General features: G+C 43.8%; 1 protein-coding gene across 1 annotated transcript in view; it reads right to left on the reverse strand.

Moving 5' to 3' along the window:
- CDK5RAP2 (CDK5 regulatory subunit associated protein 2) overlaps positions 1-14,413 on the reverse strand; it is a 687,227-nt gene extending 672,814 nt beyond the window's left edge. The window contains exon 1 of the mRNA XM_069241280.1: positions 14,211-14,413. Within this exon, the coding sequence (XP_069097381.1) occupies positions 14,211-14,329 (119 nt within the window). The 5' untranslated portion in view covers positions 14,330-14,413. The remainder of the gene's footprint in view (positions 1-14,210) is intronic.
- Positions 14,414-24,491: the final 10,078 nt, after the last annotated feature.

Here is a 24,491-nt window from a genome sequence, read left to right on the forward strand (position 1 = left end):
TCCTGGTCCCAGGACGACGGCGCATCATATAGGCAGGCCTCCTGTATGGCAGGAGATCACTATTAGTGTCTGCTTCTGTTACGACTCTGTCGTTCCATTTCTAGGGGGCGCTGTAAGGGGACTGTCGGAAGCCTGGGAATCACATTGAACACTTATCTAGAGTCCCTTGCTGCCTACCGTTTGTTTCTATTTTCGCCATGGCATACGTTTGTAGTATTACATTTGCTTCCTGGGACTGCAAATCCCATAATGCACAGCCTGGTAGTCAGGAAAGGCTGGATTCTGTTTCCCATTGTTTTCAATGGGAGAAGTATAGTTGCCTCTTTTCACCGGATCCTCTCCTCCAGGACTTGCGAGTGCCTGAAACTACACACACCTGAGACCTCTCCTGTGCAGCCCAGTCATGTGATTCCACCTGGGGTTTTCTGCAGCTTGGAACTGCTTATAAGCAGCCATTTCCACAAGATCCCCGTCGAGCATTGGTGTTCGATTCCTTTGTGTTACATACCCTTTATCGGATGGTGTTCCAGTCTTCTTACTGTTCTGTTCCAGCTTGAACCTGTCTCCTGTTTCTCTGCCCTGCTCCTGATTGTTCCAGCCAGAGCCTGCTACCTATCTCTTAGCCGTGTACCTGTTTGTTTCCTCCAGAGCCTGCTCCCTGTTTCTCTGTCCTGCTCATGCCTTGTTACAGCCTGAACCTGCTCTCTGTTTCCCAGTCCTGTTTACTGCTTATTCCTACTCCTTGTATTCCAGCCCTATCCTTGCCTGTTCCAGCCAGAGCCTGCCCTCAGTTTCCCAGTCCTGTCTCTGTTTGTTCCAGCCAGAAGTTTGCGCCCTGTTTTCAAGTCCTAGTCCTGCCTTTGCTTCAGCTTGAGCCTGTTCCCAGTACCTGCCACTTAGTTTGTTCCTTCTGTTTCTGTTTCCTCTCGGTATTTGTGCCTGGTAGGTGTTTTATCAGTCTTCACCAGTGTAGATGTGTCCTCCTTTGTTCTGGGGTTTGCTCTTGGTTTCCAGGAGGCAATTCCAGCCCCCATCCTTGTCTAGTGAAATACGTTGTCTTTCGTGCCTAACAGTGACAGTGTGCTATTGCTGTTTTTCCAGGAATTGCCACTGTGTTTCCAGCTGGACCTACTCTTCAAGACACACAAATGTTGATTGCAGCACAAGCACCAGAAGGGCCACGTGCATCCACTAACGTGATCAACCAGCCTTTCCAGGCCTACACACGTCACTAGAGAACAAGATTCAAGAAGCAGCCATGAAGGTTTCTATGCTTCATCAAGACCTCCAGAACACAGCTGAACATGTGACTATAGTGGAGGGGCGGATATTGAAGGCAAAGGGGACAGTCTTTACCCTCAAAAAGCACAGTGGCCTGATTGTAAACTGAGCAAGGCGCCTGGACAACCATGTGGAGGATGTCGAGGGGCATGAACACTGCAGCAGCTCAGGGTCATATGATTCCCAAAGGTAGCACAGGGCACCATACCACAACAATTTGGTCACTTGTGGCTTAAAATCATGGATACTGGGAGATGACCTTCCCAGTCTTCCTGCTTTTTCCCCTGAATTAGCCCACTGAAGTTTGTGGCAAGGCCCCAGACAGAGCATCTTCAAGATCCTTCATCACAATGCTCCTGAACCTTGCAAATATTGATCGCATACCATGGGCAGCCAGTAAATAGGGTGATGTAATCCACAAACCCAAAAGAGTGATGCTCTTTCTAGACAATGAAACTGTTCCTGCAAAAGCAGAAGACCTGTTCTTGAATCAAAACAGAAACTCAGTACAATGGAACTGGACTATAAACTACTCTTACCAGCTATACTCTAAGTGATACTACACACCAGATACTATTTCTTCTACACTCCAAATGGTCCATGGAACTGGGATGAAAAGTGGAAGGACCTGCAGCGCTCACCCCAGGATGGCGTACAATGCAAACCACATGACTTGAAGGTGAACTCCTCAAGGTACAAGTGTAGGAAAACTGTAGGGGACAGAAGACTGGGCCCATGAGTAACAGTGGGTCCTAACAGATCAAAGAACATACTGGCTGTTCCTGTGATGGGAGAGAAGCACATGGTACTAAAAAGAAATTGTGTGCCAATGTGCTCCTTGTGGAAGAGCAGAAAGCTATTACTCACAGTAAAGCCAGCCGATAGATGGATAGAGAGAGAAATAGAATTTTAATAAAACAAAATGTCTTGGTTAACGCCAGACCTAATTAGAGGCCCAATTCTTAAAGAAAGTCACAAAACTGCAAAAAGCAAAAGTGCACCCATGGTGTATGTCTTCGCATTATTGGCTTTCATGAATTCAGAATAATTTACAGAAGTAGACCAAGAAATCGTACTCCTAGAAAATATTTGTGAACTGTATTTTTGCATGAGGAAATGTGCATGTGTAGATTTGCTCATGCAAAAATCTATTGTGTTTACAAGTTCTCTTTCCCTTCAACCACTTTTTTCCCCAACCCTGAAAGACCTTTTACTTCTGCCCTTGTCACGAGTAAATTTCCAACTTTTCTCAGTATTTGTAAAAATTTGCAAAGAACTGGTGAAAATCCTTAAAACATGCAAGTTAGTAGGTTTGCTCCGACACAAAGGAATTCCACCCCTGGAACTAGTGCTTGCTGCTTCCTCCAGTTGCAGTATGTAGATCTGCAGAAAGGCAGCAAAATAAAGAAATTGCTAGTGTAGAGCTTGAAATTGCTAGTATTCAAACTCTACTCTAGTATTAGCCCTGGCATAATCAGAGAGGCTATTATCAGAACTCTTACATGATAAGATTGCTACCATAATTTATCGCTGCACTACATGGCACAAATGGGGCAAGTAGATTTGTTTACAAGACAAACAGATTTATGAAGCAACCTCTCCTATGGACAAATAGATATTTTGTTAAATTCCACATCCATGTGTTAGGGGAGGGGAAAGGTTTGAGCGCGGAGAAAGTAGTGGAAATTATGTTTCTCGAGTTGTGTTTATGTGTTTTGTTTAGCTCACGTTCTGGCACACAGGGGAGGCACTTTGGGAACATTAGATGACACCAAATAAACACAACCCTGAAATAGGTGGATTAAGAGTGAGGTCAATGGATTGAAGTGATAAAATCAAAAAGAAAGGCATAGCTGCTCTTTGAAAAGCATAATTCTCTGGCCGCATTAATTCAACAGAGGGTTCACCTCATGGGAAACAAGTGTGGTTTCTTTGGGGGCTAAGTCTATACAAAAGTATCCCATGCAGGGTTCACTAGGGAATATAAATATTGCTCCCCTTTGCCATGTCTGGGACCACCACAGTTAACCAGGGCAGATTTATTTCGGTACCTGAAAATTGGGGGTGTGGGGTAGCCATGGAAGTTGAAATAGATTTCTATGCTCCCAGCTCCCTTCCTTGTCATTCCCTTTGGACAAACGGAGCTCACTTATAAGATAGTCCCCTCCTCTGGAGTTGCACTGACAGGTGGGGATTTTAATGCAGTTATTAGATAAGGACTGCGATTTCTGTGGCAATCAGATATCTGCTAGGCAACACACCTCCTGACTTCCTGATGGGGCATCTCCATAGCAAGGCTAGAATCCCTGGAAAATGGAATACACTTCTCAGCAGCTCAAAAGTCTTTCTCTCCCCTTAACTATTATAACTACCAACCCCAAATGTAACCTAGGTGCAAAGAGAGTACATTCTGCCTAGGAGGCTACCAGAACATGCACATATGGAACTTATTTTATGGCACAACTATGCAGTGCCAAGGGCGTTGGCTATGAAATGTCTGGTGAGCACTGGACAGCAAATTTTCCTGATATATTCAGGAGGAGACAGAGTATTATTTCCAGTTAAATATGGGAGCTACACAAAGCGGTCTCCCAGGGGAAAGCAACAGACCCACCAATGTCAGTTAGACAGATATAAGGAAGAAGCTGTCACTAGACTCAAGACCGAGCTCATGCAACTTGCAAATGAGTATGCAGACAATTTGGATCTGTCGCTTCCACATCCTTGAATGAATACGCACCTGGGACCAAGGTTCTGGTTGTAGGTAAACCTTCTCTATGCAACCAGATCTGCAAGAGTATGGATCAAATGTGTGCTCTCATCCCCATTTGTTACCGCACATGACATGAGTATGCGCTCCCCCCAATAATATTTGCGCTAACAACCAAACCACTAGCAGCATGGATAAAGAAGGCCAGCCTAATAAAAGGACCTTGCCGGTGGTAATGGCATAGACTATCACACATTCCCATAGTCAGACGATTTGCTGCTACATGTGTGGTACCTGAAGTGGACAGCCTTCAGACTGAAAGATTCTTGGGGAATTTGTAGGGGCCTCAGGATTATTATTGAGCTGGGCTAAATCCCTGAATTTATCACTCCATGGTGGAGACCTTGCAATGAACTGGAAGACCCACCAAATGGCAGCCAGGGGAAGTTACAAGTACCTAAAGATGAAGGTCACTCAAGACCCACAAAAGGAACAGGAATGGAAGCTGAATCTGGTACTTAACTAAACCCAATCGCTGAAATGCTCTACCAATCTCAATTGAAAGAGATGTCCTTATTCTGACGAGTCTCTCTCCCATGTGTATACCCATCTTGCATGATTACTTTTAGGAAGTTCCATCCTTGTTCTTCCAAAAGATCTGGGAATACTCCACAGATTTCCTCTAGACAAAAATGATGTACAAGGTGCAACAAGCAGAATGTGTCAAAAGCACAGCCATGGCAGACTTGATGTTGTACTATTGGGCAGCTCAATTACCTATGCTTAAAAACTGGCTCTTTGGACAACCAGTCTAAGGTAAGCTGGCTGACCCTACCTACCCTTCTGCAGGTCACTAAAGTAGTTGTTAGCATTAGGACTTGTGCTAGCTGGGCTGGAATCACAGAGTATCTCGAAAACCCCACAGTGATGTGGTTTGTGGTTATCCCAGGAAAACGACCTTGAGGCTTTTAAGCAGTGGGATGCCATTGGGATATCCCATGTGGGAAATGAGTGAGACTGTAACCAAATCAAACCCTTCGAATTGATAAGTAATTCTTTAAATACCTTCAGGTTTGACATGCAGTAGAGAGGCACAGGACTGACTTGGCTGAACTGCATGAATACAGCCCACTAGAAACCAGAATGAAAGCCAACCCAATGGTAAGAAGAAAAAAAAAGCCATACAGGACTACCAAGCCCTGGTATATAGCGCACCTGATAACTTTGTCGAGGTAGCTGGCTGGGGAGGCAGATCTGGGCCCACTGGATGATAATGACTTGTGTAAAGCTAACAAGCAGGGAGCTAATTACCTCATTATTTATTTTCAAAGCTGGCATTCCTGGGAGCTGTGGAAAAGGCAGGATTCCCATATTGTGCTTGCACACTTATAGAATTAGGATTTCTCTTTGTCAAGAGAGACAATGCTGTCTGTCGACCTCTGTCCTGCCCTTTTATGACTGGCTACAGAGGATAGATATATGCTCTGTACTAGAGAACCTAGCAGGCAAAGCGGTGCCTACATAAACATGTAAAAATTCAGGGACCATAGTTGGGTTACTTGGGGATTTTGACACGAGTTGACAAACTTTGACGTGTGCTGTGGTGAATTTATGAAATACTTGCTTCTCATTGCCAGACTGTTACAGCTTTAAACACCCTCTTTTCTCTACCGAATCAAATTTGTGATGTAGTGCCAAATAAGGTTGTTTTGAGCTTGTCTACTTAAACGCCAACAAAATGTGTTATTAATATAGTAAAATAATGACTCAGGGAAGGGTTTGTTAGTGAACATCACTAAGTTGTCAGTAACGCCTTCATATACTGATAAACAAAGAATAAGAATAGAAAGGCATTAGTATCACAATTTACACCAGTTACTAGAATGTATGACTAAAATCACAAGATAAGTGGTTCTGAATCCACAATGGAAGGTGATGGAGGACAGATTGAAATTATTCTTACTCTCCATAGCAAATCACTTTAGGTTGTGAGAAATGTGTTCAAACGCTGGAAAATTCAATCCCGGTATCTCAATCCCTCCCTACAGTCAGAAGAAGTCTACTTGTTGAAACCCAACAACAAGCAAATAAGAGTTATGACACATACAGTTCACCCTCAACTAGGACCCTTAAGCATTTTGATAGGCACAAGCAAACTTCATAGCACTTTGCAAGTAAAAGTAAACACATTTCGGAGTCAACCCCCCCCTTGACCTCTCAGGGTATACCTGTTCGGTAATGACAATACAAATTAACCCATGATGAAATTCCTTTAAGAAGCTAAGCATTATTAAAGTAAGGAAGTTAAAGAAAGTGGAAAGGGAGGCGTGAAATGAAGTAAGGAGAGAGTAGAAAAATGGCGCAAATATCATAAGGAAAGAAAGGAGAATAAAGAAGGAAGCAAACAAGAGAAGATAAAGAAAGAAAGAAAAAAGAAACCGAGGGAAAAAAAACAGAAAATGATGCTGAGAAAGAAAGAAGCAAATAAAGAAGTCAAAAGGTATGGGATTGAAGACAAGAAGAAAAACAAAGGCACAAAAGAAAAAAGAGGAAGAGAGAAAGGAGAAAAATAATCAAGTAGCAAACGAAAAGAGAAAGGAAAACAGAAATAGTAAAAAAATAAAGAAGCAAAGAATAAAAGAATAAGGCAATGAAAGTACAAACAAGAAGTGGCAATGCCAATAGATCTAGCTTATGAATGAAAGTGCCATTTGTGCCATTGATAGATTAAGCCATCATACATGCACTGTCACTCAACTTTGCACACAAGTATCTATTCAATCCACTGACTCATTCTTGCGTTCATCCTCTGACAACCACAATCAAACACATTCACAACCCCAACAACATATGCTAGATAAATTAAAATAATGCAGAAACAAAAAATAAAACAAGTTGCAGTCTAATACAACTAGTATATGATTGTAATAACACAGCTAAACGGAGCAGTGGGTGTCCACATTGCAAATGTATTGTAAATAGGCAATAGATGTTTTAAAGTTCAAGCCTGGCCACCAAATTCAGAACCAACATGTTGGTCATCATGGAACTGTAAAACAATGATACACTATGGACACGGTCGCCTTCTTTACAGGGCGTGGCCATGTGGGACACAGGGCGAACTGCAGATGAAATGAAAGGTAAGCAAGAGACCTGTTAGCATTGCCCACAGAGCTGTGGTGCCCACTTAAGAAGCATTAAGATAAAAAGAGAAACAAAGAAAAGAAAGGGGAACTATACAATTTTAAACTAAAGTACTGGGCAACCAGCCCTTACACTGGATGTACATTTGTGATCAGAAAACGCCGCCATTCACAGGGCAAGAGACATTTACTGATATGGTGTTAACTATTACCCCATGCAGTTCGCTGTCAAGGATGGAACAGAGTGTAAAGGACACTCAGACAGACCAGTAACAGAACAGAGCTGCCACAAAGGCCCTCTATGTATCTATTTGGATATATTTAGATGTATATATCTTTGTATGTATTTTTAATGACTTTTTATTGCAAGACCCTGGCAGGCAGCTAAGAAGACTTAGTAGCAAGAATTATCACAATGCAATTATTTTCCAACAGGGTTTGTCAGAGGTAGTAACCAATGCCAAAATCATTCCCTGCAAAGATAATATCTTACAGTTCATGTAACAAAATATCTATCTGTATGTGTTACTACACTTCTGCCACATTCTTGATTCCATGCCTTGGACAGGATGGTGGCGTTGATCCTCTAGCACAGATCCCGACATCGCACTGCATTACAACATTGTCAGCGTGAACCATACGATGAAGGACAATTCCCTGGCCTCCCACCTGCTAATCCATGATTGGTTAAATAGGTGGTGGTCAGGCCCTGCCTATCAGCTTGAGCTCGCCCAGCTTACCTTTCCCCAGATACTGGGTCTGCTCTATGGCTCCCCAATTCCCAGGAGCACTGCCTTGGTGAACAGATTGTTTTTTCTGGACTGGAAGGCGGCCTTGCGCCATACCCGATAGGCCAACACTCTTACCCACCAATCACCCCTTTGGCATGGCACCTGGTTATGTGAGGTGGGGACACTGAAGAGATTGGCAGATGGGAACTGATCGGTATATCCCAACTGGGGGACGACTGGATAGGGTCGCACATGCGCACCTTTAAAGAACTTTAAACCACCTACAAATTCACACATACCCAATTCTACAAAAAACCTCCAATTGAGACATGCCCTTCATTCCCACACCTCCCGCACAGTTTCACTCCCGGAGTTCAGGCCACTGGAGGCCAAACTCCTCATGGGGGCAGTGGTAAACGGATTCTCTCTCAAATATATAGTGTTGACTATCAATGCCTCCATGACCTGGACAACCTTAGAAACCGCTGGAAGCAACAGGTGAGCTCTATCGAGGAGGATGATGACTGTAGAGATGCCTTGATGGCGCCCAGAACTATAACCAAATTCTCCCAATTGAGTATGGTACACACACGAGATCTCTATGGAGAATATCTCTCATCAGCCAGGTAGTACTGTGCTGGCTCCTCCTAGGCCCTGCTTGCCCTCGCTGCGAGGGCACCACAGTTGATTTCTACCATGTGATCTGGCTATGCCCTCAAATTCAGAGGTTTTGGTCTGCAGTGGTGGGTTACCTCTCCAAGGTACTGGATGGGAAATCCCATTATCCCCTCTATTGGTTCTTCTCAGAGTCTTGGATAATGGTGGGGGCACAAGAGCGGATCGCACTTTTCTAGGAACACCCTTGATGGTGGCCAAGTGAGACAGAGCAATAGGCTGGAAAGCACCTACACCTCCCACCCTCCCTAGTTGGTGTTGAGTGGTAGATTGATGAGCCCGACCAGAGGGCCAGTCTGTGAAGCCTGGGGCTGAACTCGTAAGCATGATCGTGTGTGGGGGAAATGGTTGGGACAGGTCCCTTAAGATCTCTATGGAGCCCTGAGTGCAACCAGTCAATTGTGCTGCTATATGACTAACACATGCTGGTTGAAATTGCGATGTGCTTGATTGCTTATGCTCTAATGTTGCTTCCCAGTGCCGTCTGTGTTATTACTGAACCGGTCACTGAAAACTCAATAAAAATGTATCACAAAAATAAAAGCTTAATGATTTTAACATCTGCTTTTCACAATCAATTTTCAGGCCCACTGCATTTATCATAGCTTTTCATAGATCATATCTACTGCATTGGACATGTTGTTTTTTTAGTAAACCATTAGACCTCTAGGTGCTATCCTCGACTTGTCCCCATAACTAAGGATTTGTGTACTGAGCTTAGGTTTTTTCATAAGGTAACCACCAGGCACTGTTACAAAATTACATAGTATGCAAAATTACAGTTGGCGAAACAAAATAGTCCCTCTTAGGAGGGAAAGAGTAATAAGGATTCTGACTGTATATCTTCTATACCTACCATTTGTCAGACAGGGTAACCAGCACTAAAACCCTTGCCTACTACGGTAATCTGAGAGATTCCATTACAAAATAATTATCTGTAGGCTTTAATACAGCGTATTTACAATCTACCCTTAACTGCCTGCTGACTTTAACATTTGCTTTCACAATCAATAGGTCAGGCCTACTACCTTTATCATACCATTTCATTATAAACAATCAGGCCTTTAGCCTCTGGTGACTCATCAACACCAACTCAAGCCTGGCTGTACTGAGCCTAATCTTTCCACAGTGCATTTGTCCAGCACACAGCCATAACGGTAGAAATGTATACAAAATGACAGTTGACAAAGCAAAACACTCTCTCTCCTTAGAGAGCCTAACAAAGCTTATTGCAGTCCATTATCTTCTAGACCCATACTTTAATGTTGATCACAATACAAAAACTGTTTGCCTAATTCTGTAATCTGTGAAGTTGCAAAACAAAATACATAACTACAGATTTGAACAGCGTAATAACAATCCATCCTTAACAGCCTATTGACTTTTTAATGGATGATTTTCACAATAAATCAGTCAAGCACACTAGCCTTGTGATAACATTTCTTAATAAACAGATCAGAATTATGAAATCTGTCATTACGTGTACCAATGAAGTCTTTACATATGGCTTTACACCTCACCCAACACCGGCCTATATAATGTATTCATAAAATGGCAACATTCATGCATATAGTTAAAAAATTACCAATATGCAGAAAAATGCAGCTTGCAAAACAATATGTAATACCACTCAATAGTGCCCAACAAGAATCATCGCAGTGAAAACTCAGGCTTTGTTAGAGTGGGGGCCAATGCCAAAAGTCTTGCCCAATATGGTAAAATGTGAGATTATATGTACCAAAACACTTGTCTGTAGTCTGTACCACAATGTGCTAACATACAAATGATAAATGCTTACTGGCTGTGACAAATTATTTTAACAATTAGACCAACTGCCTTGGGTGTAACTTTTCATAATAAGCAGACCAGACCTATAGCACTGGACATAACATCTCAAAGTGCACCAATCAGGCCTGAAGCTTGTCACTATAACCAACTCAAACCTACAGTTTTGAGAGTAAGCTTTTCCACACTACATCCAGTAGAGACACAGTAATAAAATTAGAAATATATACAATATTACAGTTGGATAACCAAAATACTATCTGTCAAAAGACGGTATAACAAGGAATCACACAAAGCCAACCTTTTATATCCATGGTATGTCACACTGAGGAACCAACACTAAAACCAATGCATACTATAATAATCGGAGATTTCATTTAACAATATACCTATCTGTAGGCTTTAATATGCAGTAATAACAGTCAAACCTTAAATGCCTATCGACTTCAACATGTGCTTTTCACAACAAATATATAATGCCTAGTGCCTTTAACATAATGTCTTATAATAAACAGATCAGCCCTATGGCCATGATCATTGGCTTGCCACCATAACCAACTCAGTCCTGCTGTGTGAAGCATAAACTTTGTTACAAGCCAAAAAAGTGCAATGTAAGTAGTCTTTTTAGGGGAAGCACACAATTATGGCCCAATTAAATCCTGTCGGGAACCAACATGATGGAGCCTAAGTCTCTCTCTCTCAATAGGACTCTGAAAGCTCACATAAGGTCATCTGACAGTTGCACTGTTCAACCAGATCTAAAAACCCATGTAGATTAGTATAGCCCTGGGCTCTCAAACACTAAACTGCACTATGAAGTCTAAAGTTAATGACTGTCCTCCTCTGATGTGTGCTGCTGTCAGAGAAAAACACTGTAAGTTATCTAAGACGCTTTAATATCCTTAAAATTTTGCATGTGTGCCTTTGAAAGTTCAACCTCGGGGGCAGCTGAATAAATAAACAAAATGATCACAAGCAATTCTTTTTATGGAAGCACACGACTTGTGCCCAATCAAACATGTACTCCTAGTCACCAACATGTGGTCAGAACCAAAGCCCCTCTCCTAGCAGTGCTTTTTAAAGCCATTTTAGGAGCATTACATAGTGTCTGTAAACAGCTGCACTTTCAAGTCAGACCTGAAAAGGAGGGGGAAAAAATAGGAAGGAAAAAAAAAAAAAAAGTAGAGAGAGAGAGATTGAAAAAAAAAGAAAAAAAGACAGACAGTGGTGGAGTGTGGTAGAAAGAAATGAAGCAAGCAAGATAAACAAAGAGGAAAAGAAAGAAACGCAAAAAAGTATGGCCAAAAGAAAACAAACATTGGCAACGCTAATAGGTCTGGCTTTAAATGAATGGTGCATGGTAATATGAAGCAAGTAAATAGCATGGGAACAGATGTGTATTTGTATGAAAGCAAAGAATTGCATAATAATATTGGTGTAGGTTTAAAAAAAAAAAAGCAAGTGACAGTAGCACTGACTGACTTAGAAATCCACATAGGTTAATTCATGCTTTCTTCCTATCTGTGTTGCTGTGAGAAAAAAACAACATAAATGATCATGTCGAGTGTGTGCCCGTGAATGTCTAAGGTTAGGCAGATGGATAAATAAACAAAATGATCACAGCTTTGTGGAGGGCAGGCAATTTTATGAAGAAAGCACACAACTTCTGCCCAATCAAATCAAGTACTCCTGACTCCCAATGTGTGGGCAGAGACAAAGCTCCTCTCTAGTGAGGGTCACATAATTGTCGGGCAACAGCTGTGCTGTCAAGTCAGACCATAAAAAGGAGAATAAAGTATTACATATTAAATGATGAACAGGGGTGAAATCCATAAGACTAACACCTTGGTCGCCAGAAACAGGGCCCCAAACAGTATCACAGAGCTTAAGCTCCAGGTGTTATAATTTGATTAACAAGGAGCCCTGTGGCCAACGTTATCCCAAAGTAGGTGCTCACTAAACGTGATCCTGCTTGATACACCTCACCCCAAATTAACTATCTTTGCGAAATCAACACAACACAGTAGCCCAACTCACACGAACGCAAAGATACACTTTAATGGGTAGTTCTCTCTGTTACACTTCAAAGGAAAATGACGGGTTTTGTGTGTATCTTAAAGTAATTACATTCGGTTGGCGGTGGCGGATTACTTTATGTAAGTTCACTGCACCTGCTACGAAAACTAAATGAACCCTTTACAGGACTATGGACCACCACCTGAAGGATGAATTACGCACCCCAAACCTGGCAAACAAATGTTTCTCTTTGGGTCACTGTGGTTATTGATTGGCAATGTGACCAGTGTTCGGTGCATGAGGTAGTGAGCACAGTCTACTAGAGTTGAACAGTTTAGTTCTCACTGGGATCCGCATAGGAGAGTAAGAAATATACAAGGGATGTCGACGTTATGCCAAGAATAAGCATTTTGAAAGGGGATCCTAGTGAAGGTTCTCCGATGCCAATGATATTCATAATCTTCCAGGTTTGGTTATCATTACGTCCTCGGTGGCCACCATCATGACACATACAACAGGCAAAGAATTATCATTGTTATGGTAAATGTGGACTCCACAATATCAAGGTGGTTTAAGGCAGCGCCACACTTCCGAAGAACCATTGGAAATACAGGCCAAATTCGTGCTGCTCATTGTCTTAGCCTCCCCATATTTGTACAGGTCAGCTTCAATTATTAAAACGGCTTTAAAAACAATGCTGATCGATGACTGCGTTTCAGTTTAAAAGACATTTTTTTAACTCTTCACTACAACTTTCCTTAGCTTCACGATGCATTAGGCAAACGGGTGTTCATAAAACAACTACTTAGCACATAAGTTCGTACATAATTAATTAATAATGTGCGAAGCATCCGTTGCAGCAGACAACATTAAATACCAATACCCACCCTATGTGTTTACGTGGGATGCACTGGACTGGGATGAATGAGCTCACACCCTGCGCCTTACTGCCGGCTGGTGCATGAATAATAAAGGACAAGTGTAGGCACCAGATGGTCATGGGTACAGTTACACGTAGGAGGATGGCTAGCAGACTTTGCCAAGCCACCTTTGCTTGGTCTGTAGCCAAAAAAGCGTATGCCTATTTAGAGTTCAGTGAATGCCCGGTACCTCTTGGGAAGCGATCGGTAAAAGGAAGAAGAAAAGCGGATTGAAAAGGAGCACTAGAGACATGCGCGAGACACGACAAGCACTTAAGGCTGTGGGCCGAGGCGAGAGACAATGTAGAAAACCTTAAGTCCTGGCATTGGTGTGGAGGAGGGTGTACCTTGGTGCATGAATTCCGCAAATAGACTGACTGGCATGGCAAGCACCGCAGGGTCAATAGATACACAGGCACCACCGTGTCATAGAAAGCCGCAGGCAAGCAATACCGAGCTAGCAAGTGATGGGAGATACGGAGGTTATCAAGTGGTGTTGTGCGTGTTATGGTAAACGGTGGTGGGAAAAGCTGACATCCAGGCAACGTGTTGGGGAGAAAACTACTGCAGGGGGTGATGAGTGCAGTAAAGGGAGCGGGCGGTGCTAGAGTGAGACGTGGCAAGCATTGGGGAATGGGGGGGCCATAGGAGACAGGCGTTGCAGTAAATCGCCGAAAAGGGAGAGCCATCACAAATTTAAAGTGGATACCGGACATCACAGGAGTGACCTGTGGCATAAAGATGCAGAGGGGGGACAGGTATCGCAGAGGTTTAGGAAGAAAGAGAAGATAACAGACAAAGTCTAAACATAGGTTGGAGATTAGGCAAAAGGCAACGGTCTATAGCAATACATGGGAAGGGACAGCCTCACCAAGGTGAAAAACATCAGCAGCAGTGAAATATGGGTATCTAGAAACTTCACCGAGGAGGCACCCGAATGTTCGCTCACCTGCCCTCGAAGTCCAGAGGTAGAGTAGTATCCTCACCCGGCATCGAATCCATGGTCCGCTGAAGGTCTATGTCAATCTGCCCTAGGAGAGCAATAACATTCCAAAGTACTGTTGACATCGAGAACGGACTAGCCGCCCGCAGACGTGTCCGCGAACGCCTCCTTCAGTGCCATCTTCAGCGGAGCCCAGTTAGACGTTTCACAGATGCAGAAGAGGCTGAGTGATAGAATATAACATGGTAGATTAACAAGGGCGTTTCCCCGAAGCTAAAGTCAGGCAAAAAGTACAGCAATACAGGACACAGTGTCAAATAAGTACACACTGTACACATCTTGAATAACTTGACCTCTTGCGCCCATTCTTTAGGAGATTAATAACAAACGGAGAGCAAACTTAGTCTGCCTGTGATTTTCTGTTCTCTGTCGCGGCTCCACACGTTGTAGAGCAGACAGTGGCATTCCTTAATTGGTTCTGCTTCTACGCAGCCGCTACACCCTACCTTCACGTCGTGTCCTTTCTTTTTGTCTATGCTTTGCTCCAGACTCAGCCAGGCGGGGGAAACAAACCGTCTGCGCGCCTCACGCCAGCCTATGGTAAACAGAGCGCAAAGTGCTGCTATTGGCTGAGTGCGCTACACAGTCATAGAAACAGAAAAAAGCAAGGCTACACAGGAATAGTATTGTGACAGCAAATAGGAATACAAAAACTATTTTTTTTAGCTATGTGTTGGACTTTTTTGCTTATGCAGGGTCATCCCCAATCTTTTTTGCCTCCTCCCTCCTATTTTTCAGGACCTGTTGCTGTTGGCTTTCGAACTCTGAGCACTTTACCACTGCTAACCAGTGCTAAAGTGCATATGCTCTCTGTGTAAATTGTATGTAATAGGTTTATCCATGATTGGCATATTTGATTTACTAGTAAGTCCCTAGTAAAGTGCACAAGGGGTGCCAGGGCCTGTAAATTAAATGCTACTAGTGGGCCTGCGGCACTGGTTGTGCCACCCACATAAGTAGCTCTGTAATCATGTCTCAGACCTGCCACTGCAGTGTCTGTGTGTGCAGTTTTAATTGTAAATTCGACTGCAACCGACTCTGTGATCTTCGCTGGAACGCGATGACCTTCGCAGGCCTGACGCTGCTGCAGCCCCGCTGAAGACCCCAACTCGGTGGAAGTCACCGGCCCACATCGTGACCAACGCCGCTCGAAGTGCGTGGATTCAACGTTTCACACCAACGCCGCAATCGCCGACTTCGGGCATCGATTTGTTTTCACTCTTCACCAAAGTTACTGTAATTGGGGGTGTACGCGACTCCTTGTCCGTCGCCGCTGGTGTCGGCGTGTTGGGAACGACTCCGTCATGACGCCGTGTTAACACCTCATCAAAGCATTTTGTGTTTCTAAGCGCTATTTTTGAGTTTAATCTTTAAAAATTCATAACTTCACTTGTGTATGTCGGATTTTTGTCGTTTTGGTCTTGTTTTGTTTAGATAAATATTTCCTATTTTTCTAAACTGGTGTTGTGTCATTTTGTATTGTTTTCATTAAGTTACTGTGTGTGTTGGTACAAATACTTTACACCTAGAACTCTGTAGTTAAGCCTATTGCTCTGCCAAGCTACCAAGGGGGTAAGCAGGGGTTATCTGATGGTGATTCTCTTTTACCCTGACTAGAGTGAGGGTCCTTGCTTGAACAGGTGGTAACCTGACTGTCAACCAAAGACCTCATTCCTAACACTACGGCTTCAAGAATTTTAAATTCTGTGTCAGGACCGGAGGCTTCGGATTATGCTTTCTCTCTCTTTACTGTCAACACACAGCAGCCAATAAAAATCAGAAAAAACAAAACTATATTTCCCATAGTCTCACAGCCTCGTTATGATCCCCAATCAGGGCCAGCCATCCACTATATAGCTCACGGTCCTTAAAGTCCATCCTCTTTCTTTGCTGCTTCACGCAGATATAAGTACTATCATTCTTAACTCATCTTTTATTGAATTGTTGTCGTCATTTTACGGCACAGCGATTTGCCTACAGGTGCCTTGTGTGTAAATTTCTGACGGCTTGGGTGTCACGTTTCCATAACAACGGTCTGGCTCGGACCGTGTGGTATCAGGCTGGTAAGGAGGGTTCGGGGAAGCTTGGCCTTGCTGGAGCAGTCCTCTCTCTGCCGCGGTGATCGCGCATGCGCACAACTCGGGCTTTAAGTTTGTGAGTGCACGCTTTGCTCGGCAGAGGCAGGACATGTGTTTTTCTGCTCCAGCGCTCTCCGTCCTACGCCCACGGGGGCTGCAATAAACATTATTAGAGCATTGCTCTAGGGGAAGTGGTGCCGGGCTCCTCACCCATACAACTACATTTCATTTTACCGGCAGGGGTCTGTGTGACCTCTTTGGCACCTGGGTTTTCACCCCCAAGTAATTGCTGCAGTGTTTCTGGGACATCTGCTTATTTTCATTACACTAAATATGGCCCAATATAATGAAGATGAAGACTATGGGGAATATTCTGGCCAGTTTGACCAACACATGGAAGAACGCCTGGTGGAGGCCCTTGATTTTCATGTGCAGGACTCTGTAAATAAGGCTTTAGTAAAGGCCTTACGTCCTTTTGCACAGCCTATATTTAAGTTTGGACTAAGGCGCTTTGGCGCAGGCTCGGGGAGCCCCATCCCAGTTGAGGTCAATCTAAATGAGCCTGGCTTGTCAAATTTTGACCCATTGGAACACACGAATAATTCGGTGCTAAAGGACCATGAATATAATGCCTTCCTGAGTCAAGGTTCTGAACCCGTTTTGCATTCTGCTAATAATTCAACCGATGAGTCCTCAGTTTAGGGTTCTGAGGAGAATTCTCCTTCTGAAAAGGGCAAAGGCAAGCGCAAAATGCGTCATTCCGAGAACACAGATTCTTCTCCCCCTCTGACTAAAAATATCTTATTTGATCTAGACAATATAGTGCATCTCAGGTCCTCAGAGTGGACTCCTCGCCAAGAAGTGGCTACCTATGTGAAATCACGTCTCAGAAAAAGTTTTAGTACGCTACGATCTGAATGCCCATGCCCAGCTCTTGAGAGGAAAGTGGCGGAGACCCCTGAATTAGACCTGCACATGGTGACTTTCCTTTAAAAATATGCGAAAGACCCGAAAAAAGGTATTGATAGGGCCTGGCGTGGTTGCCAGGACAAACATTTGGACATTTCAGGTCCCCTCACTAAGATTCTTGATTTGGCAGTCCAGGCCAAAGAGTCGCACAAACCTATTGATCCGAGCGCATTGTTGGAATGGGCCCAACAAGCTGTTTGTCTGTTGGGGAATGCCAATTGCTCTATCTCCACAGAGCGTAGAAAGTCGTTTTTGTTGTGCATTGACCCAAAATTAGCAGAATTAGCTCAAGCTGATATTGGTCCAGCTGCTAATGGCCTTTAGTTTGGCGACAGGTTTGTCAAGGATCTTGCTAAGTACGTCGCTACATTTTCGGCTTTGGACAAAGCCCAAACCTCAATTAAAAAAGTTTTTAACAGTGGCCTTTTTCACCGGGTTGGACTTTTCAGAGGTCGAATGTCTGGCTGTTTCACATCCCAGACCTCTCGCCCATATCAGAGGAGTAGAGGATACTCAAGTTACCAATACGGCTCTAACTTCTATCCAACCAGAGGCCAAGGATAGGGGCCGCAGTCCTAGAGGACCCCACAAAGGAGGATATTACAAACAAAATTCCTCTCAAACAGGTAACAATTATATCTCTGGGGAGGTTATTCTGGGGGGAAGAGTGAGTCTATTTGTAATTATATCTTCTGGGGAGTTTATTCTGGGGGGGAAGAGTGAGTCTATGTGTTCAAAATTGGTGTTTGATTACACAAGATGCTTGGGTACTGGACACAATCACAGGTTATCATCTAGAATTTTATTCGGATCCCCAGCAAACCGAGATCCCTCCTCCTCTCAGTTTTTCCCATCAAGAGAGAGTTTTTATAGATCGTGAAATAGAGGCCCTTCTTCAAAAAGGGGCGATTGTCATCTCTCACCCTTACCCAAGAGGTTTATCAGTACGATCTTTCTAGTGCAAAAGAAGGGAGGAGGTTCCCGTTTGGTACTCAATCTGCAACACTTCAACTCATGGTTTGTTTACCGACATTTCAAGATGGAAGGCATTCATCTTCTCTGGGTCCTCTTGTTGGAAGGGGACTGGATGGTCCGTTTGGACCTCAAAGATGCGTATCTGACCATTTCTATTTTTGCCCCCATCGCAGGTTCCTTCCGTTTTCTTTTGGAAAAATCAATGTTACAAGTTTTCCACCCTTTCTTTGGGCCTTTCTTCCGCCTCCTGGTGCTTTACCAAGGTAATGCGCCCAGTGATGCAATGGCTAAGAGAGAAGGGTGTACGTCTGATAGTTAATCTAGACGACATCCTCATCATGGCACAGGAGGAGCATCAGGCTCCCCTCCATCTTTCCTGGACAATGCAACTCCTTCAAGATCTAGGGTTCATATTCGATGCAGAAAAATCCCAGTTAGTGCCGGTGCAGAATATAGACTTCCTGGGTTTCAAGATAGACCTTGTATTGCCTCATCTAAAACTCCCTTTAACCAAGAGACTGGCTATAAAGAAAGAATTGAAGAAAGCTTTGTCTGCTCATTCGATTTCCTTGAGGGTACTTGCCCGATTGGTGGGCCTCCTAGCATTGTCCATTCAGGCCATTTTCACTGGGTCCATTACATTATCGAGCTCTCCAGAGGTTGAAAATTCTTCACCTTCGCCGAGGTCTGACTTATTCCGAATTGATTGTTCTCTCGCAGGAAGCTCGGACGGAGCTTCAATTGTGACTGGCTCATATGGACGCTTGGAATGGCAAGGCGATTTTCTCCTCGGTTGCGGAAGTGATAATAGAATCAGATGCCAGCAGATGGAGCTGGGGAGCCAGGTGTGGTCAGATGGAAACGGGGGGAAGGTGGTCCCCAAAGGAACTTCATTTACAAATCTACTGCTTGGAACTTCTGGCGGGCTCCTTTGCCGTGAACACTTTGTCCCCTTTCAAATCGAAATGTTGTATTCTACTGAAGATGGACAATATATCAGGGGTAAAGTACATCAACAATTTGGGGGGACACGGTCTCGGATGTTGGCGGAAATTGCAAAGGATTTTTGGCATTTCTGTCTGGAACATCAGATTTCCATAACAGCGGAATACATTCCGGGCAAGGTGAATGTAGTCGCAGACTAGAATTCAAGACATCTCAGGGATGCCAGCGATTGTCGTCTTCACTCCAGAATATTTCAGTTTCTGAATCAGCTTTGGGGTCCGTGCATGATAGACCTGTTTGTGTCCCGATTGAATGCACAACTTCCACGCTTCTACAGTTGGAGACCGCATCTGAGCGCTCTCTGCTTGGATGCCTTTCTCCAAGTTTGGATGGGAGGATTGCAATATGCCTTTCCCCCGTTCTCCATGATTCACCGTGTTCTCTCCCAGGTAATTCAACAGAGAGCGGAATTGGTTCTCGTGACCCCATGCTGGAAAGCTCAGTGGTGGTTTCCAGTGGTGTTGACGCTATGCTGTGCCGCTCCAGTTCGAATTCTACCTTTGGAAGATCTCTTATTCGACCCAATGGGGCGTCCACATCCTCTGATTTTGGAGGAGCAATTGTCACTCATGGCTTAGAGGATATCAAGGGATCATCTCAAGGCACAGGAATTTCAGAGGACACTAGATTTTTCCTATCTCAATCCTTGGCACCTAGTACACATAAGCGATATGCCTCCACCTGGAAGAGATGATTGGATTGGTGCAGTCAGAGGAGTGTGGATCCTTTGGGGGCCTCAGTGCAGACGATGGCAATTTTTTTGTCTCATGTAGCGGCATAGGGTCTAGCATACAGAACCGTGAATAATTTTAGATCAGCTATTTCAGCTAAACACCCTAACATAGATGGTAAACCTGTGGGTGAACATCCATTCATTTGCAAATTTCTGTGTGGTGTTCATATGCTTTGACCTCCTCTATCAAAGTATGCAGCTCTTTGGGATGTCAATATAATTTAAACATTTTTGGTAGCTTGGCGGGCCAATGAGGGTCTTTCAAGGAGACAATTGTCAGCAAAACTGACCATGTTACTTTGTCTAATATCATGCAGGAGAGTCTCTGACGTAAAGGCTTGGGATATTGCAGGTAGAGTTTTTACCCCTACGAGAGTCTCTTTTCATATCTCTAAACATACAAAATCAAACTCAAAATATATTAGTTATCCTGCGTTTAGAGACAACTCTAAATTATGTGTGGTAAATTGCTTAAAGGTATATGAAAATGTTACACGAGAATTACGTAGAGATCATTCTGGGCAGTTAACTAATTTCCTTGCAAAAGCCATTTGGTCCTTTTTCTTTGGTGACTCTGGTGAGATGGGTTAGATGGTTGTTTCAAGAAGCAGACATAGATACCTCTGTTTTTGGAGCTCATTCGGTTCATGGGGCTATGGCCTCCAAGGCTTTCAATTCAGGGTCTAGGTTGGAAGATATCATGACAGCGGCAGACTGGTCATCAGATTCTACTTTTAAATTGTTTTATCATAAACCAATTGTTGATGTAGCTTCTGGAGTGATCGCTCAACTTTAAACTAGCATAATCCGAAGCCTCCAGTCCTGACATAGAACCAAAAGTTTTCTAGCATTCGTAACAAGAATTTTCAATTCTGTTAAGGACACGGAGGCGAGGATTATCCCGCCCTAGGTATCTATAATATGTTATAGAGTTATGTCAATATTATCAGATTGAAAGGTTGTTTTCCCATCCAATATTTGATGACAGGGAGTAATAGTTTGGAATGTTACCACTGTAATATTTTTTTTTCCAGATGAGAAGCCTACTTGATGGGCACGTTGGCAAAGTTTTCTTCGGACATGAAGGAGGGTGAATCGGTTCCTTTGCATCAGTTGTGCATGTTTCAGCTACCTGGATTGGAAGGACAATGTTTGGTTCTGAAATTCAGCGGTCCTGGCTATTAGTTTGTTATTCAGCTATCCATGGCATATATGTGCAAAGAAAGAGAACAGACTTTAAGGACTGTGAGCTGTATAGTGGATGGATGGCCCTGATTGGGAAACATAGTGAGGCTGTGAGACTACGGGAAATGTAGTTTTGTTTTTACAATTTTTGTATTGGCTGCTGTGTGTTGACAGAAAGGAGAGAGAAAGCATAATCCTCACCTCTGTGTCCATAATAGAATTGAAAATTCTTGTTGCGAATGCTAGAAATCTTTTGATTCTGTGTCATGACTGGAGGCTCCGCTTATGCTTTTCTTTCTGTGTTTTATTTTCACAGCAGCCAATCAAAAGATATTTTAAAAACACACCACTTCCCATAAAACCAACATTGTTACATGACCAACCATACTTTCCGAGGTGGCCAGTTACATTTAATCTCACCTTAGACAAGTTTCTTGACAAAGAGGTCAGAATGAGGCTTAGATTTGAATGCCCCAGACCAGATCTGGCTGGCAAGGTCTCAGAAACACCAATTTTATGAAAAAATGGACCAGAGAGCCCAAGAAAGGGCTGGACAGGGCTTGGCATTCCTGCCAAGACAAACTACTTGATATCTCAGGACCCCTGAAAAATATTCTGGAACTTGGGTTTCAATCTAAGGAACTTGGTATAGCGGTTGATCTGGAAATTTTGATTGGTTGGGCGCAACACGCCGTTTGCCAGCTGGGTAATGCCAATGTGGCAATGTCCACTGAAAGGAGGAGATTGATTCTGATGTGCATCGACCCCAAGTTAAATGATCTGGTGTCTTCGGAATCTGGAGCAGTTACGCAGGGTCTTTGGAGGTCCCTTTGTCAAAGATCCGCCCAGTTCACAGGAATGTATAAAACGTTGGATAAGGCACACCTTTCATTAAAGAAAGTATTTGGCAACACCCTTTTCAGAAGGGCCGGATGATACAGGGCCCATTGATCAGGCCGAGGATTTTACCAGGGCTCCCAGCTTGAAGGCTTCAACAGCTCTCGTGGAAACTGTCAAGATCAGTTCTCTGAGCAGACCTTCAACCCCACCAGACCTTGAGGAGGTCGTCAACGATTCTTTAGAGACAGAAGTCACCAGAGAGGCTCCCAAGAAGCAGGGTACTCAGTTGAGAATTCTACCTTATTCAGATGTGATTTAGGGGGGGAAGATTCAATTCTTTCTACACAACTGGGCACTTCTCAGTGAGGATCCATGGGTCCTCGAGTCAGTTCAGGGGTACAAGCTGGAATTCTACAGCTCTCCAGTTCAAGGTTCTCCTCCTCTGGAGCTGTATTTTTCCCAACTCGATCAAGAGCTCATAGCAGAGGAAATTCTTTCCCTGCTTTACAAAGACACCATTTGCCTTTTGTCTCTTCATCTCAGGGGATTCATCAGCAACATTGTTTTGGTCAGCAAAAGGGGCGGAGGTTCTTGTTTGGTGCTCAATTCAGAAAGTTTTAATTCATGGATTGTATACAGGTATTTCAAGATGGAGGGTATTCATCTCCTTCAAGATTTTCTTAAAGAGGGCGACTGAATGGTCTGATTAGACCTAAAAGACGCATACCTTTCAGTTCCTAACTTTGCTCCTCACAGGTGTTTCTTCAATCTTTCTGGTGATGGTAATGTTACAAATACAAGGTTCTTCCTTTTGGTCTATCGTCAGCCCTATGATGTTTCACCAAGCTGATGAGACTAGTGGTAGAAGCTCTTTGAGTCAGGAGCATCAGGTTAATTATTCATCTCGACAATTTAATTCTGATGGCCCAGGTGCTCAGACGGTTGCTCTCCACCTTTCTTGGACAATCCAGCTATTACAGGGGTTGCCGTCAACCAGCTGAAATCTTGTCTGATTCCCTCCCAACGGATGGAATTTTTGGGATTTTAGATCAATTCGGTGTTATCCCAGTTAATTCACCCCTCCCAAAAAATTCAGAACATCAAGAGGGATTTGCGGTCTGCCTTGCAAAACCAAACATTATCATTGAGTTCAGTAGCTCAGATTGTGACTTCATCTATTCAGGCGACATTACCAGACCCTCTACATTACAGGACCCTTGAACGTCTCAAGATACAACACCTGCAGAAGGGGTTGTTATATTCAGATCAGGTTCAAATCAGGAGGGAGGCCAGGATGGAAATTAATTGGTGGTTGAACCTCATGGAGGCTGCAATGGCAGGGCGAATTCTGGCACCATCCCAGATGTCATTCTGGAATCGGATGCCAGCAGGTGGTGTTGGGGCACCAGGTGCTGGTCCCTCTCCACAGAAGGTTGCTGTTCAGAGGATGAACTTCAACTTCATATAAATTGTCTGGAGTTATTGGCAGGTTCCTTTGCGATCAGGAGCCTTTCCCCTGCCAAGTCAGATTGTACAAAGTCTCGGATGCTGGCAGAGATTGCCAAGGGGTTTTGGCATTACTTCCTGCAGCATTGGATTTCTGTCAATGCGGAGTATATTCTGTGGCCAAAGAATTCAGTGGTGGACTCGTACTCCGGTCATCTCCAACACTTCAGCGATTGGGGGTTGCACCCGAAGATCTTTGTACAACTCAATCGCATTTAGGGACCTTGTTCAGTGGACATCTTTGCCTCTCGGATCAACTGGCAAATGCCTGTCTTCCTCAGTTGGCACCCGGATCCGGTGGCTCTGGTGACGGATGCGTTGTTGCAGGATTGGTCGGTCCACAAGGGGTACGCATTCCATCCATTCAGTATGATCCCCAGGGTTCTGGTCCAGGAAGGCCGTCAAAAGGCCGAACTTGTCTTAGTGACGCCACTGTGGAGGGCGTAGCCTTGATTCGCCTTGGTTCTGGAGATGTCATGCAACATTCCTCTTCTGATCCCTCATCACCAGAATCTGTTGCTGGACCCAGCAGACCTTCCACATCCACTGATCTTCTTGGATCAGCTGAAAGTGGTGACCTGGAGGTTTGAGGGGTAGATGAAAATTGCTAGGCATTTCATCTCAGGCTTCCACCTACATTGAACAGGCTTCAACATGGTAGAGATGGGTTTGTTGGTGTAACAAAAGGAGTTTGGATCCCTCTCAGGTGGATGTGTGTTCCGTAATTAATTTCCTTTCTTCTTTGGCGGAACTTGGACTGGCCTATAGGTCTGTGAACAATTACAGATCCACTATTTCAGCAGGCCATGTTCCTGTTAATGGTAAACTTGTTGGTGAGGATCCTTTGGTTTGTAAGCTGCTGAGGGGCATTCGTTTTTCTAATCCCCGTCAACCTAAATATTCTTCCTTGTGGGATGTGAACATTAGTTCTCCGGC

The sequence above is a fragment of the Pleurodeles waltl genome, chromosome 6, assembly GCF_031143425.1.
Source record: "Pleurodeles waltl isolate 20211129_DDA chromosome 6, aPleWal1.hap1.20221129, whole genome shotgun sequence".
Taxonomy (NCBI): domain Eukaryota; kingdom Metazoa; phylum Chordata; class Amphibia; order Caudata; family Salamandridae; genus Pleurodeles; species Pleurodeles waltl.